The sequence below is a fragment of the Lichenostomus cassidix genome, chromosome 8, assembly GCF_008360975.1.
Source record: "Lichenostomus cassidix isolate B80296 chromosome 8, HeHo_3.0, whole genome shotgun sequence".
NCBI lineage: Eukaryota > Metazoa > Chordata > Aves > Passeriformes > Meliphagidae > Lichenostomus > Lichenostomus cassidix.
This window is the reverse complement of record NC_139489.1, coordinates 15,514,597-15,531,910: the sequence shown is the minus strand read 5'-3', so window position 1 is coordinate 15,531,910 and position 17,314 is coordinate 15,514,597. Positions and strand designations below refer to the sequence as shown.

The following is a 17,314-nucleotide window of genomic DNA, read 5'->3' as shown; positions in this document are numbered from 1 at the left end:
GCCGAGTAGATGATTTGATGTATGAATTAAAGTCACTTGTAGAAAGACAAGGCCACTGAAAGGAAATGAATATGCAGTAGTTCTCTACATTAGTAGATACTGTTATTGTCATTCACTGGATTCTACATGGTGACTTCATCTAGTAGGTAAATTCTGATGAAATCTTTTGTTTTTACAGTGTTTTTTCCCCTACCTTTGATAAGATGTTTTATTTGCTTATCATTTAAAGTAGCCTTATGAGCGGAATGGAATTTATTTGTTTTAAAGCAGGGAGAGTCCTTTTGTAGTTTCCTCAGTGAGTTTGGTCCTTTGCTGTGTCTCTGTCACTAATCAGATGTTCAAAATTAACTTCATTGTGTTTTCTCCTTCTGCAGGCTTCCTAATTATGTTTTAATTTCCTAAAGAAAGTATGTTTAAAAAAACTTTAGAATTGCTAGTAGATGTCTGGGTAGCCTCTACTCCTTGCATGTTTTACTTCTAGAGAACAACTGAAGATTAACTGTATTTATGTATGTGTAGAATGTATTTGCATTTGTTTTGACAATGTAATTTTTCCCATCCTGCCCGTCTGTAGGTCTCAGGCTTCTTTGAACTGGAATACTCAGCAATGACTAGTTTACTGTATGGTTATAAATATTGCATAGCAAAAAAAGTGTATTTTTTATTGCTTCATTGATTCATTTTAAGTGTCCTGAATATCCTAAATGGAAAATAGATTTTTGGCAAGTTCAAAACATCTTTTTAAATTACAGTGTGAAGAGTGATCCTGAAGAAAAGCTGTAGATTAAAATTGCCATTATTTATTTCTGCAATTGCCTGATCTTTTCTTGTTTGTTTTTTAGTATAAATGTACTTAATGGACAGACCAGCAATATGGATGATTTAGAGATAAATACTGAAGTCACTGGTGCTAAAGAAGAAGAAATCCTATGTGATGATAATTTTGTATCTGAGGAAGAAGGTGGCGTTCCCAAACCAGAAGAGAGTGATACATCATTTCAGAAGAACAACACATTGACTCTGACTGAGGAGCTATCAAGGGACAGATCTGAAAAAGCCTTAAGTGGAGGCCAGGCTTCTCTGTTTATACACACTGGTGCTCCTACTGTTTCTAGTGAAAACTTTATGTTGTCTAGAGGAGCTGCTGTTAATGGACCAGTTTCACACTCCACCTCAACAAAGACTTCCATTATGAATAAAGGCAGTGTTTCGTTAACCACTGGACAGCCTGGAGGTCATCTCACAGATTCCTGCTCAACTTTGACAGTGGTTCATGATCTTCAGCTGCCTGCCAAGAGTACAACACAGAAATCAAATCAGCACCAAGTTTTATTTTTGTTACCTGATGTAGCACATGCTAAGAACCTGACTCATTCCATTAAAAATCTACCTACCTCTGCTTCAATTGGTTGTGATTCACAGAAAACAGTAGGAAATAGTGTAGATAGCACTTTAGTAGGCCAAGTAGAAGTTTGTGAGGATGATAAAGATTTACTATTAAAAGATGATTGTGTCGATACGTTAACAGGCATTTCCTCAGGTACAGGTGGCTTCAGATCGGGATGTGATCCCAACTGGGATCCACAAAAAGAGTTTATACAGTTTCTTATGACAAATGAAGAAACAGTTGAGAAGTCTCCCATTCACTGTAAGGTAGGGCTAGAAAAGAAGCGAAAAAGGAAAATGGATGTTAGTAAAATAACACGCTATACTGAAGACTGTTTTGATGATGCCAGTTGTATTCCTAGTAAATCAAAACTATTAAATGTTGAATTCTTAGAGCAGAATGAGGAGCTACAAATAGTAGAACCACAGAAATATTCATTGAGTAAAGTAAAGCCTGAATCCACAGATGAAGAGCTGGAAACTGTTGATGCTATCCAGCAGCTCATTTATAGTCCCTCTAGTAACTGTGCAGAAGATACTTCTCCTGTTCACACTAGCACTTTTCTGTCCAATACTTTGAAAAACAAATGTGAAGAGAATGATTCTGAATCGCCATCTACTTTTAGTACTGATGAACCATCATTTTATCCCTGTACAAAGTGCAATGTGAATTTTAGAGAGAAGAAACATCTGCATAGGCATATGATGTACCATTTAGATGGGAACAGTCATTTCCGACATCTCAACGTCCCTAGGCCCTATGCATGTAGGGAATGTGGAAGGACATTTCGAGATCGTAATTCACTTCTGAAACATATGATAATTCACCAAGAAAGAAGGCAGAAACTGATGGAAGAAATCCGTGAGCTGAAAGAACTTCAGGATGAGGGTAGGAGTGCACGGTTACAATGCCCACAGTGTGTATTTGGTACCAATTGTCCCAAAACGTTTGTGCAGCATGCAAAGACCCATGAAAAAGATAAAAGATATTACTGTTGTGAGGAATGCAACTTCATGGCTGTGACAGAAAATGAATTGGAATGCCATCGAGGGATCGCTCATGGAGCAGTAGTCAAATGTTCAATTATTGGTAGCGACATGTCCCAGAGAAAAACCCAGAAGAAGGCATCCTTGAAAGATCCTTATTTAGGATCCTCAAGAAAGTCATCAACATATATGTGTAAGCTGTGTCCATTTGCTACTTCAGCTAGAAGCATTTTAAAAAAACACATGGCATATTTGCATTCAGCATCATGCATTGATCCCTTTGGTAGCCATCTTAGACTAGAGAAAAGAAAAGGCAGCATTATAGAAGAATCTTTAGGTTTTCGTAGCAGGACAAAACAGTTGCTCAAACATTCTTCTACTTTTCCAAAGAACTCTGCTTTAAAACAGGATGTAAAAAGATCATTTGGCTCTACTTCACAGTCCGGTAACTACGCAAAACTTCACAAGAGACCCTACAGGATACAGAAGGCTCGGAAAAGCGTTTCACAGTCATCTGTAAGTGTGTGCAATCTAAATTCTACAAACAAGAACTTTTTAATTAGAAATAGCATTGACCAAAAATGTAAATGTTTTCATCAAGCAGCAAAGCAGAAAGCTAGTGCCAAAAAACGTAATTATTTCTATAGACGCAGATATGAAAACTACAGGATTAAAAACTCTAGTGACTCTTACCCTTTACTTTTAAAAAAGGAAGAGTCCAAATCTGTCAGTGCTTTACATTTATTTTCTTCATCAAGTAATAATTGTTTTGTCATGGATTCAAATAGCCTTGATTGCAAAAGGGCAGAAGGCTGTAAAGATCATAGACATGTAGCTGTAAAAAGAGTGGTTAAAGAATCCAAGAGGGAAGGCTCTGTTACAGGAGATGATTTGGATTGCTATCCAGATTTTCTGCATAAAATGACTGTTGTTGTTTTACAGAAACTAAACTCTGCTGAAAAAAAAGACAGCTATGAAACGGAGGATGAAAGTTCATGGGATAATGTTGAACTATGTGATTACACTACACAGTCTGTGGAGGATGAATCTTACAGTGATATTAATCAGGAGCATGTAAACCTATTCCCCATATTCAAAGGTAAAATGGAAGATAATGAAGCTGGTGATAAATCTTCACTTGGTTATGAGCAAAATGATGGCTTTTATTTTGAGTATTATGAAGATGCTGATGGTAGTAACTTCTTGCATGATTTGCATGATCCTCAGAATTTAGAAAATGTAGGATCAGCATTGCCAAAGCATAATTCAGTTTTCCACTGGACTGATTTGTCGCTTGAAAAGAAGTCCTGCCCATACTGTCCAGCAACCTTTGAAACAGGTGTTGGCTTGTCCAATCATGTCAGAGGACATCTTCACAGAGCTGGACTAAGCTATGAAGCCCGTCATGTTGTTTCACCAGAACAGATAGCAACAAGTGACAAAATGCAGCATTTTAAAAGAGCTGGAACAGGGACTCCTGTTAAACGTGTAAGAAAAGGTAAGATTTGGTTTTTTTTATTTGGATACTAAGCAAAGAGGGGACAAAGGGATTTATAGAGCACTAAACAAGACTTGCATTATCTTGTTGTAAAGCTTCTCTTCTTGTGATTTGCTATTGTCATGCTTAACTATGTATAATTGTCAAAAAACATTATGATTATTTTCTTTCTAGCAATTGAGAAATCTGAAACTTCCTCTGAGCATACATGTCAGCTCTGTGGTGGCTGGTTTGATACTAAAATTGGATTGTCTAATCATGTGCGAGGACACCTGAAGAGGCTTGGCAAAACCAAGTGGGATGCACACAAGTCTCCCATCTGTGTTCTGAATGAGATGATGCAAAATGAAGAGAAGTATGAAAAAATCCTAAAGGCTTTGAACAGTCGCCGTATTATTCCCAGACCATTTGTTGCTCAGAAATATGCATCAAATGATGACTTTTTATCTCAGAATGTTATACCTCTTGAAGCATACCATAATGGCCTAAAGACTGAAGATATATCTGTGTCTGCATCGGAAGAAGAAGGGCTGAGTTTCCTAAATGAATGTGATGAAACAAAAGCAGTACTACACGATGAAAAAAGAAATCAGTCACTTACACTGATAGAACTCCTAAAAAACAAGAGGTTAGGAGAAGAAAGGAATCCTGATATTTCCCCTCAAAAGATTCATAATCAAACTGCAAGAAAGAGGTTTGTTCAGAAATGTGTTCTTCCATTAAATGAAGACAGTCCATTGATGTATCAGCCGCAAAAAATGGACTTGACTATGCAGTCAGGTAAGAAGGTGTTTCTTGACAACATTTCCAAAGAATCCTGTCATAGAAAATGTACGAGTGCAGAGTATTTTATTTGGGATTCTGTTAATTTAATTCTTGTTTCATTTCCAGAGGACACTTGACTGTGAGAGGTAGCACAGCAAATTTTTCTGACATGTTTTTCCTAAAGTGAAAAAACCCCTCAGGAGCACTAAAGGGTTTTTGCATGGAACATAGTTCCTGTTCTGCATATGACTAGGCATACAAATTCAAAGTGGACACAAAGTGAGCCTCAGTAAGGAAGAAGACACATCCTGCAGTAAACAAGTTGAAGTGTCCATGCATATTTGGTAGACTAACAGTTCTGAAATGTTTGGGCTTGTAACCCTGTTTTTGGGCATTAAAACAGCTGGTTTGGGAATACTGCATTTAAATCTTTGAGGTTTGTGCAAGGCAGCATTTGCTGAAACTAACAGAACTGTTGATACCATTATAAATGCATAATACTGCAAATTGGTGAATCACTGTCAACTAATTTTGATGGTTTTAGGCAAACATACTCTTACAACATAGATTAATTCTTGTTTGTTGCAAATTGTGGCTGCTGTGAGAAACTCATGCTTGCTTAGGGCCTGTCTATCCTGAGTGACAGCCTGTGCTGGTTCAAGCTTTGTTGGCATACAGTTGTAGCCAGCAGGTTTCCAATGCACGGCCTCTGACCGATAAGGACCTAGATTGTCCCTCTGCTGAGAATTGTGCTAATGAAACAATTCTGCAATCAACTTCTAGCTACTCTGTATACTAATAAAGCAGGCTTTTAGAGTGATGTTTTTAACTTGTCACGTGAGAATTATTTCTAGTCTTGGGGAACTCTTACAACATCCTTTTTGATGTGTACGTAGAGCTTGCGTTTACCTGTTTCTTGGTTGGACACCACCAATGCTGCAGGATTCTTTAGATTGAGTAGCAGGATCTTATTTTTATACCCCTGACTTTTTTTGGTTCTATTGCTTTTCTTGTTATTAACCAGGTTAGTAAAACTGGCAGTGCCTAGTACTTTTTCACCTATTCTTTTCTTCCTTTAAACAAAAAACCCCAACAATCTGATGTGCTCAGAAGTTCTTTCAGGGGACTACAGAAGTGGCAGTCAATCTCTTAACAAAGGTGGCTTTCTAAAATGACATAGTGGAAGTGGAAAAGAATTATTTTGTGTCTTCTGTACATCTGTGGTTGTCCCTTAAGACAGGAGATTGCTTAATAAAGGAAGTGTATCTTTGACAGGTTTAATGATTTGAAAAACAATGCTCAAGGAATAGCTTGCCAAACCTGACACTGTGTTTTGCTTTCTGTATAATATTTACTGTTCAATACTAGGTAGCACCTGTTTGGTTGTGATGAACAACCAAGTAAAAATAAACATATGCTCACATAGTACTAACAGTTACAAATGGGGCCCAATAGTTTTCTGTGGCTGAGGTAACAGAATTTGATAACTAACGCACTGTGCCAGTTGAGTTAATAAGAAAATATTTAACATCAGTTGAAAATCTTCTGTTTTTCCTAAAAAGGGCAAATATTTCCAATTCTGGTTTTAGTTTTAAAAAGGGTTTACCAACCAAGTGTTCTTCCTCTGTAACTTGCCTGAAAAAACAGCATGTCTTCTGTGGGCTGCTGGAGAATAGCATTCTTTCTTTCCTGCAAACCGAGACTTTCCAGCTGAGTAGTTTTAGCTTTTTTATTTATTCTTCTAATAATTTTTTAGTAGAGAACCTGAATTGTTAGTTGATCAAAACAATATATCTTTGGTAAATGCAGGGAGAAATATTATGGTGAAGTTGAGCAGGGAATAAGTTACAATGGTTTCTTTGTCTGTAAGTGAGGAGTTCAGTATTGTTTCATTGTTTTCCTGTGATAAATAGCATGTTGCTTTGTTGACGTTTATTTAGCACAAAGATTTTAGCAAAAAACTTCAAATAATTTACTTTCGTTGTTGACTGTGCATCTAAAGTAATGAACAGAAAATGCACTGAACAAAATGTTTTGTCTAACAGCTGTTCAGTGGTGTGTTTTACCACCTTTTTTTCTCTGAGCCTTCAACAGCAGCCTAATTTCAGTATTGAGCTCTTCAGTCTTATGGGTAAAACTTTTAACTACCACTTTGTCAACCTGACTTTTCAAATTCTCTAATTCTCTTTATTGGAAATGTTGAAAGCTCTGAAATTTCTCAGCAGAATTGTGCTATTCAAATTTCAGGATTGTGTTTTGGAATTAGAGCTTCATAATGTGGAGATCTGTAGGAATCTGATAGTAGGTATTAAATGCAGAGTAGCCTACTGGGCTCAAGTTGCCTCTTTTCTGTTCTTTTTCAAATAACATGGTTTGGCTTAAAGCAGTAGGTGGAAAACTAATAACGGTTAACTTGGATCCTTCTAGTATACTAAACAATGGCGTCAATGCAGTGAATATATTTTAAACCATCTTTATTGCAGAAAACTTTTTACAACGCTTTGAGAATTTCATTTTTTGAAGAGAGAACTGGATTATAGTTTTCTTTTGAATGATAGGTATGCCTGTGAAGCTTAGAACGTGTGTGCATTGCAATACGACGTTTACAAGTGCTGTTAGCCTGTCCAACCACTTACGCGCTTATGCACGAAAGAAGAGTGCTGGACTTTTGACTGGGACAGGTATGTTTTGTTACAGATGTAAAAGCAAGTCTGTCTATGATACATTTTCTTCATCAGACTGGACAAAAGCATATGTTAATTCAAAATAATTTTGAAGCTTCTGCTGGTAAACAATTTATTTGCCATAAAACTTCAGCAACTTGTAAGAAAACATATGTTGCTGTTGTCCACTCTCATGTCTGATTTTCATTCTTATTCTTTGATTTTGGATCCAACACTTAAGGTATGTAAGCAAAACTAAGAAATGATTGCTTAAATTCATTCTCCTATGATATGACAGCTTCCAAACCAGATAGTTGGCCTTCTAATGAAGTGTTTAAAAGTATCTCAGAAATGAGAGCGGTGGGGAGGGAAAAAAGGCAACAAAACAACAAATAGTTTTTACCATCTAGTGCATATAATTATGAAGAATAGTAAAATAGGAAAAGCAAGTAATTTTACACTTTGTATATTTCTAACACCATATTGTATGGAGTTGGTTTCGTTCCTTGTTTGGCTTGCAACCCAAAAACTGCCTGCTCTGACACTGAGTGAGGGTAGTACAGCATTTGGCACTACTATTTAATGTTTTTTATTAAAACACACTTCATTTTGAAATTCTTCTAATATGCTGTATTTTGACTTGTTTCCAGAGACCTGCAGCTTGCTTGGCTGTAGGCAATTTCTGAGTGTACTTAGATTATTGCTGAGATTAGTGGGACTTCACACGATCAACAGCAAATCTGGGAGCAGAGATGCAATATAATGAGGAAAATTTGGAGATATGAAGTCTGAAATATTCTGTAATTAAGAAGGGTAACCATCAATTTTCTGTGTCAACAAACACAGACTTTTACATAATACTCTTGGAAAATGCATAATCCTTTTTTTATCTGCAAATGTAATTCATTATGCTAAGAATGACAAACTGAGTTTAAGGCTTTCTCTGCAGAAGGCTAAAAGAAATATTTTTACAATATGGGCCTGTGGCTGCCAGGTCTTATGTTACTCTACATTAATGCAATAACAAAGCAGTTGTGGAAGGAAGTCAGCAGTGGCAGTAATATCTAACATGTAGAAGAATATGCCTTTGGTCAGTGATTCTGAAAAATTTCATATTTATTCAATAGAAAGGTGATGGTAGTGGACTTCATTTACCACTGCTATGATTTGATATTAGCCCTGTGGTAAGTTAATTTTCTTGTATACCTACTGAGGAAGTATTTTTCAATAGCTTTATATTGCACGTTAATAACTTAACAGTAATTCAGTGAAGGAGACACTGGCAAACAGGATAGTACACAGAGATTGAATCCTGGCCAATCACTTTGTACCTAGCTTCCCTTTTGCTAAGTGGGAAAAGTGAAGGAAGCATGTTAAAGTGCTTTCTGGGAATTTTGTTTGTTTTCTCTAAGAAACGTACTTTGCTAGTGAAGTGGTTGCATAGTCATTAGAACAGTTGCCACTTTACTTAAAAGAATGGAAAGAAAGCCCATGAGTTTTGTATCATTTTACCTAAAAGTTGGTTTAAAATTATGTTGGAAATAAAATGGGGTTAGAAACAAAGTTTAAATAAAAGGATAGAAACAAAACTTGGGGAAAAAAAAAGTCTTTTTATCTCAGAAGCTGGAGCTAAACCAGATAACTTACACCATGGATAAAGGCCTTTCGCTGAAACCATTGACTTTAAGAGTCAATGTTGAGTTCTAGCTGTAACATGCAGCCAGTGTATATTTGTATTAACTTAGTCATTACACTGCTGCAACTCTGTGAAGTTTGTAAACTTTGCTCGTTGACTTCTCATTCAAGCAAGTTTAATGCAAGGCTTGTAGACCAAAAAATACTCTTCTAAGCAGTTGCTTTATTTGATATTCCACTTCATAATGTAAGTTTTGTGAAGAGAATTATTTTAGTGCAAGATTTCACTAGCACACGTTTTAAATTTCAGCGTGAGTGTTGCTCTTGGGTAGGTCTCAGATTTTCCTTTTAAAAAATTATTACTGTTGAGAGCAATTTTGAGATGTCTTCAGTTTGGCCTCAGCTACAGCTGAACCTTCATGGTCTTCAGCCATTTTATGGAGACAATGAGGACATGTTCATACAGGTTCCTTCTTCTCATTAAACCTTTCCTATATCTTCTAAAGTAAACATAACTACCAAAACTAAGTCACATCAGTTGAATAATTACCTCATTTTCTTGCTGTGATAAAATAATTGTGTCAAAACATAAATGCTGTAATTCTTTTATTTGGCAATTGTTATGGGACCTATCTAGGCACTACTGTTTACTAGGAGAAATACGGTGATCTCTGCATGCCACCAAAGTGAGACCTTTCTGAGCACTACATTAGCTTATGTACTAGCCTCAAATTTTCCATTTGTCTCCAGGTGTTTTTGATATTGACTGTTGCCATATTGCCCTTCTAGTAGATGCCCTACTTCTTCAGTCAATAACTTCATCATATTTAGTTAAATCTTACCATATTTTTCTTTTCAAATGCAACTTGACAGTTTTAGCGCTAGAGTCATGGTTAAGCATAATGATAGCTTTGGAGAATGGACTCAAGAAAAACATGCTAGGAGTGAAATTTCCTAGGCTGTTGGCTGTTGGAGGTTAGTCTTTATTAAACCTTGCTTGTGCCTCTACTTATGCATTATGGATCCACTGTAGAGCAAATATCTGTTTCTTCAGATGTCTGGCTGGAACTTTTTTCGTTACTGTTTTTCAGTCCAATTTTTAACAATGTGATGATTTAATTGCTCATCTGGAGTAGATGTTAATTGCCTTTTATACCTGTTTTGATGTATAGTAGCGACACATTGGTGTTTCTCAGAGCACGTGGTAAAATTTCTTCTTTCTTCTGAGTGTCTTTAGAGCGTTGGACAGATCTACACAAAATCTTCAAAATGCATCTCACTCTTCTTGGTTATAGTTGTTTATTCAACTTCCTCTTCTTTTCTCTGAGCTTTTCTTCCTCCCTCCTCACCTGGCTCTCTCCAAATCTTTTGATACTTCCTTGCACCCTCACTTTTTACATCTTCTCTTTCTTGACTCTTTTCACATACTCAAGTCTCATCTTACTGGCTGTCATCTTCTGGGAATCACCACTTTCTTCTTTGGTCTCTGCTTCTGTAGGCAGGGACTGTTTTTTCAGAAGTTTGGGAGGGAACAATAAAGTACAGAGCAAGGAGTCTGGCCTTCAAGCCAACGGTGTGACTGAAGTAGCAGTTCATGAGGGCTACTAGTGTTCAAATATTTTTTTTGTCAAAGTTGTGGCTTTGGGAAGTTTGTGGTGGAAGCATATCAGCTATGCAGAAATCTGAGATCCACTGGTTTTGCATATCTTTATTCTCCGCTGTTACACTGATAATCAATCAACTGGTATGATGATCTAATTTCCAGTATCCTATAAAATCTTATAGGAAGCAAATGATACGAGGGGTTTTTTTACTGTACTGTGTAGTAGTGATGATAGAAAACAATTGAATTTGAAAAATTAATGGCTAAATGTACGAGAAAGTTCATTATTTTTTAACTTTTTAATTGGCAATGTTTTCAAATGGTTAATTAGTCCCATTTCTGTGTGCAGTTATTCGACTTGTTTGAGTTTACATACACTAAGACAAAAATAATGAAGCCAGAGTGTAAGACCCAGCTTCAGTTTTCCTGAAATAAGAAGCATTTCATGTTGGGGGACATGAGGAAGCAGAGCATTTTAATTTGGAGCTGCAGATGACATGTCATGGCATGAAAGGACCTCTAATCGTGACCTGTGTACTTCATGTTGTCTGAGGCATGCTCATTTAAACCTCCTATCTCCATCTGCTTGTAGTCTTTCTTGATAAGTGGTCACAGAGCTAAAGAAGGTTTTTATTGCAGCCTTTTTACCTAGCATATATTTTTTGAAGTAGTGTGCTCTGAAATTGTATATAAGTACCTCAAGGAGATTCCTCCAATGTTTGATTGTCTTTTGTTCTAAATGGGTTGTTTCTCCATCATGCTGTATCAGCAGTTTGAGGAAGTGATGTGACTGGTTTCGATAATCAACTGGGAAACACCAGGCGGCCAAACTTGAAAGAAAGAGACTTCTTCCAAAAAGAAATAGGCCTTTATGGAGAATGAAGGATGATAGTTTGGAAGCTGTTACAAGTACAAAGTAGGTGTTAATGATAGGTAGTTCCTGCCTCTCTCTAGCAATTTTCTGCAGTTTCTGTGCAGCTCACTAGAGCTAAATTATCCTTGGCCTCTTCCCGGACCTGATAAAAATACACTTTCTGAGGAGGTCATGTTTTGTTATAGTAAAGGCATAGAACAGTAACTGAGTTTTGGTCAGAACATGGCTACTTTATGGGGAGGGAATGGGTGAGGCAATTGTGTGACTGACTTGATGCCTGCAAGCACTTGTAAGCATTGCATCAACAGAGTACTCAAGTGTGTGTATGTGACTTTATTTAAACCTGTTGCCCTCTGGATAGACAAAATGAAATTAATGTGACAGCTACTGGTACACATGCCTGATAACTGCTGTTTGAATTGTGGTTTTCAATCAGCCTTACTCAGATGTTCCTCTTCCTTCACTCACTTTCCAGCTTCACTGGAGTAACTTCAAAATGTACTTGTGCTGCTTAGAGCTCCCTATAATGTGAAAGAATATATTCACTAGCTCAAAAGACAAAGGGAACAAGATGACCCTTGCAGAACACAGGTTTAGTGTTCTTAGTATTTCCCCTCTTTTGTAACAGCTTCTTGCTTGGGCAAATCTACTTTGAAATTTAGCTAAGTTGCTCTGAGAATTCATTGAGTAATCTGAATCTTTTTTTCTTGGTCTTTTACTGTGGTATTTTCTGTTTATTCTTTTGTAGTTTCTCTGTCTAGAGCCTCCATCATAAATGGCTCAGAGGCCATGCCCTTTCGTTTTCCTCGTTTTCTCATTGTTCTTGAAAAAGATACCTTTTAAAGAAGTAGAAACTACCTCTCCTGGTTCATATGGCAGTTTCTGTCAGTGTTGCTGTTGTTTGGCTGCACAGTAGTTCAGAGGGATTTTTTTCTTCGAAGATTATACACACACACAAGCTCATTATGTGTCAGGAATCTGTTGCAGAAGACCAATCCAGGTCTAATAAGAAGGGGAAACTCTCTGAAATGCTCCAGATGTGTGTGAGTAGAATCAGATTTCTTGATGGGAATGAATGTCTTTGCCAACATCAAAGAAGTCATCAAGTTCTTGTTTCAAATGCAGGTTGGTCTCTCCAGGAGGAGTCTGTTGTCTACTGCTGCTTTTTTTTTTTTCTGCTCATATCAACTGACATCAACTAAACTGTCATCAGATGCAACACATGGACATGTTTGCTTTTGGATAATACTGACTTCTGTTTCTTTCTTCCCATGATGTTCCACAAAATCAGCAAAGGCAAAGCTTTTGCTGTTATAACTGCTGCAGATAAGTCGCACCCCATACAAACAGTTTTCTTCAAAGCATGGGTGTCTGGGTATTCCAGTATTTTATCTGCTTACATTTTTGATGATGTTACTGAAGTTGTGGTATATAAAATATTTATATATGTGGTAGTTCCTACCTGATGTGATAGTTAGCTTTTTTCTTCCTTATTAAATGAAGACTATGCTTTTGCTGAGAGAATAAAGCATTAAGAACCCCTTAATGCTTTTCCAGAAGTCATCTTGGCCATTTCTCTCTCTCTCCCCCCTGCCACCTTGGGTTACTGCCTTTATATCCAGATTGGTTTTGTTGTTGCTGTCAGGAAAAAATATTGGTAAGCCTCATTTTCCTAACATTGATCTGAAGAAGTTTCTCTAGGTTGGTGTCTGCTTTCTACTTATTTTATTCAAACCTCAGAAATTAATTCTAAATTGTAGATACTGTAGGAATCTTAAAGTCTGGGGATGGAACTGGGAAATGTCTGATATATCTACCAAGTTAAAAGTTGGGCTACAAGGTAAAAGCTTGAGAGGTGCTCATTTGGAGGGCATGAAAAAACTGAGGATGCAGGCAAGACTGTGTGTTCTTTAAATCAACGTGTTTTACTCACCAGATGATGTCTTATGCTTCAGAATGCTAAGAGGTTAATTCTTCCGTTTTATATTATAGGAATCAAAACTTTACCAAGTGTAACAATTTTTTTTTCCAATTTTACAATTAAGATGCTTCAGTAGCGTAGCATTATGCCTTCTTGGTATCAAGAATGCCACCTGGTACTGTCATTCTGGTTTCTGTGGAGTCTTTGTTCTGTGAAGTTTTTGATGTAACTGGTTGTTTGCAAAAAGTTTTTGTGTTGGAGTTCTATTGTTGGTGTCTTGTGTTTGGGAATAGAATGTAGCTAGACACACTTCTCAGTTCAAGCAGTCACAGACATCTTGGACTTTATCAGCTGTTTGCATCATAACAATATTAATTCAGTTTAATCCACTCATCCCCCACTTTGGCTGCTGCTTAGAGTCTCCAGGTTTTGTTTCAGATTCCCATTACATTTGTTTATCGGAGATACAGACCTCGAAGCTATCTGAACTCATTTGCTATGTGTTTTCTGTTCACGCGTTATTCTCATACATAGTTTCAAATGCTTAGTCTGAATTTAAAAAGTGGCCTTGCCATCCCTGTTGATTGTCCTAATGCCAGCTCCCACTGCCAAGGACTAATACATACTTCTTGTAAGCTTCTTTAGAATTCAGACAGTAGTGAGGGAGAAGCTTCATTTGAAATTCTTAGAACAAAAGGACAAATTTTGCTTTGTGTTGAAAACAAATGGCGGGTGTTTTATTCAAGCTAAAAATTCTTGATTGTACTAGCTGAAAGCTACAACTTCCTAAAGTTGTAACTTGGTTGAACATGAGTGGTTTTATGATAGTACTTGAACTACAAAATAAGTTCTGAGATTTTATCAGTGTTTTATGCATGAAAGGGAATTTCCAATGGTGCTTTAGTTCTGTATAATTCTGCAATAAGTTTGTAGGTGCTTGCTGATACTAAAACAAGAGTTCAATGCTGAATGCCAATTATCAAGTCTTTCAAAGAGCAAGCACTGTGCTAAGCTAAAAAACCAGCTTCACATGTTTTGCCAGTATATTTCTTAGAACATGCTGTGATAGTTGTGGATTTACATTGTAATTAAATATAGAATAACAAGGAGTTAGATGTCTTTTCACTACTGCTACAGGGAATACTTACTGAATATCTCTGTTTGTCTAACACTCATTGAAGTATTATTTTCACATATGGAAATTTCTCTTCTCAGCTTTAGACTGTAAGCAAAAGAAGTCAAGGTCAAGATCTGGAAGCAAGAAGAAAATGCTGCCGTTACCTCATAGTGCTGATGAAGTTTACATACTCAGATGCAGGTACATAGTGTTACTTTAATTGGAAGAACACAATCTTAAGAGCTTGCTAATGTTAGAAGGATTCATTTTTGTGTCCATAAATGTTTGTGATTAAATGGAATAATAAGGGGGGAAAGCAATTGCCTATTTTCATTAATTTGAACAAGAGGATTTGATTCAGTCATACTTGGATGTTAGACTGCCAATTGTTTCTCTAGCTAAAATCTTATTGGTCATGTCTGAGTAATATTCTGTCCTTCAAAAGAAACCTTATATCAGAGCAACAGATTGTTATTACTGGTGTTGAAAACGTGAGAGAATGAGTTTTATAAGCTGCAGGGTTTTGTACTCACAGTTACTACTAATGAACTTAATTACTAAGTTTTCCAGCTAAAACATGTAGAAACAAACTTCAAGAAAATTAAGACTTTCCCCTTCCTGTCTTTATTTTATAATTTTTTAGTAGAGCTAGAGGTATCTTGGTGGATTAATTTTAATATTTGCATAGGTTTTGTGGTCTGGTCTTTCGAGGACCTTTATCTGTTCAAGAAGACTGGATAAAGCACTTGCAGCGACACATTGTCAACGCAAATCTTCCACGGACTGGAGCTGGCATGGTTGAAGTCACATCACTACTTAAAAAGCCTGCTTCAATTACTGAAACTTCATTTTCTTTACTGATGGCAGAAGCAGCATCATAGAACAAGGAAACATTTTAAATTTTAATTGGATGTAAATTTGAAATACTTCATCATTTTTTTAAATAAATTGCTACACTAAATTATGTTTATAAATGCTATAGACAGAAAATAGGGGAAGTGGATTACAGTAACATCAAAATAAATTGAATACTTAACAGTTACAGTAAGTAGTCTTTATATTTTATATAGGGTGGAAGATGTGTTTTTAAGGTTTATTATGTTTTTGTCAGTTACTGTGTTCACTATCAATACAAGACCATTATATGTATGGCAGCCATTTTTAAATTGTTGCACATGGGTACTTAAAAAACAGATTTTAATAAAACAAAGAAACCACGTTCTCTTCAGTGTTACCCAAACCAAGGCTCTGTTTATTCCAAAAAGAATTACATAGTAAAATAAGATACTATTATATTTTGTTTGTATGTATGTAGTGTTTTGTATAATACCAAGAACTGCTAATACAATTTACTCAACTTAGGGCATTAAATACCATGTACTTCATAGTTCAAGAGACTGTTTTGTTCAAATAGGGCAATTAGTACTATTCTATCTAGGTGTGTAAGTGTTTTTTTTAAATCACATGAGGCTTTTTGTACTAAAAAGTGGAGGGAAACTTGTTTAAACAAATTTCTAAGAGAACTATGTACATAATACTGGAAATTTGTGGTAAGGAAATATTCTTTACTTCAGTTGCATTTCTCACTGACAATAAAGTGGTGCATCCATGCTACCTCCTACTTGTCAACAAAGATGGTATTTACCCTTATGTTTTTGTATCATAGTAGATTCAATCCAACTTTCTTTATTACGAAGCATCTTTTTGTTAACAAGTTTGTTACTTTTATGACAATTTACTCAAAGTCTGACTTGCTTACAGAAGTTTGCCTCTACTATTTTATTTAACACTGTAGAAATGTACTAATAAGCATTGCTCACTACACGGTTAGAGTAGGCTTTTCATTTATAATTCTGTTTAAAAGATTGATCATTTTAGAAAATTCAAACACAGATTGAAATGTTTCTACATATGAAGAGAATGTTTACAACTTAAATTTTAGAGCTTGTTTTGGATGTGATTATATGTATGAAAACTGTAACACTATGCTCATGCTAAGGACCTACTTACAGAATTATTGAAATAAATGTGCTGTGAGGATGGAAATATGGTGCAGGTGTCTTGGTCATGATGAATTGTGTTTGTTCATTTAAACTGTCTTCAGAACATGATTTTTGTTTAAATCAAATTAGATTCCTCTACAAATCAATTTTGTATGCAAGTAACATTTCATTTTACTCATGTAGGGTAACAGATACTGTAGTTAAGCCAAGGATATGCATTGATATTTTCTTTATATGTAAATAAAGTTAAAAGCAGTTAAAGCAAGAGGAGTATTTTGGTAGAGTATATACATACCTCACTGCCAGTGAAATTGCTTTCCTATGGTATATCTCCTTACCAGAAAAATCTCTAAATAAAAAGGTTTAATGAAAATCTAAATGTCTATAATGTGAAGCATTTATTTGCATTGTGTGAATTAAGTTTGTGGAATTGATTTGTCTTGCTTGAGATTAGCATATTCTCATGATCTTAAGTAAAAGTACATTTACTTGCAATAAACTGAATTGTTCACAGACGTATTACATTTGAATGGTGGAAAATATGAATAAATGTCTGTCTTCCTGGATGCACGGAGTTCAGAGTTAACACATGAGGCTTGTTAATGTTCTGGTAGAATAGATGGGCTAAAAATGCACAGCTGTGCAAGACAGAGGCCTCAGACAAGGCCATCCTAGCTCTGTCAAGGCTGTCATTAAATTAGTGCTGTCAGGTGTTTAACTGTACAAATTGCTACAGTTAAGTTTAGCTTTCTTGTTGAAATTTATTCTCTTGTAAGTGGAAAATCTACATCATTACATTTAAAGGCTGGAGGAGTAAATACTTCAGAGATTTTAGAAAAGATAACTGGGATGTTGAAGTGTA

The 17,314-nt window shown here is 36.1% G+C and overlaps 1 protein-coding gene across 3 annotated transcripts; it reads left to right on the top strand.

Moving 5' to 3' along the window:
• The first annotated feature begins 873 nt into the window (after positions 1-873).
• On the top strand, positions 874-16,831 carry ZNF644 (zinc finger protein 644). Of its 3 annotated transcripts, XM_085068042.1 has the most exons (6): positions 874-2,889; positions 3,316-3,871; positions 4,046-4,651; positions 7,195-7,317; positions 14,548-14,650; positions 15,138-16,831. In XM_085068042.1, exons 1-6 carry the CDS (start codon positions 874-876, stop codon positions 15,328-15,330), a joined length of 3,597 nt encoding a protein of 1,198 aa, XP_084924168.1. In that variant the 3' UTR covers positions 15,331-16,831. The 3 variants fall into 3 exon arrangements, with proteins under 3 accessions (XP_084924168.1, XP_084924166.1, XP_084924167.1); XM_085068040.1 differs by having other exon boundaries at positions 874-3,871; XM_085068041.1 differs by lacking the exon at positions 7,195-7,317 and having other exon boundaries at positions 874-3,871.
• Positions 16,832-17,314: the final 483 nt, after the last annotated feature.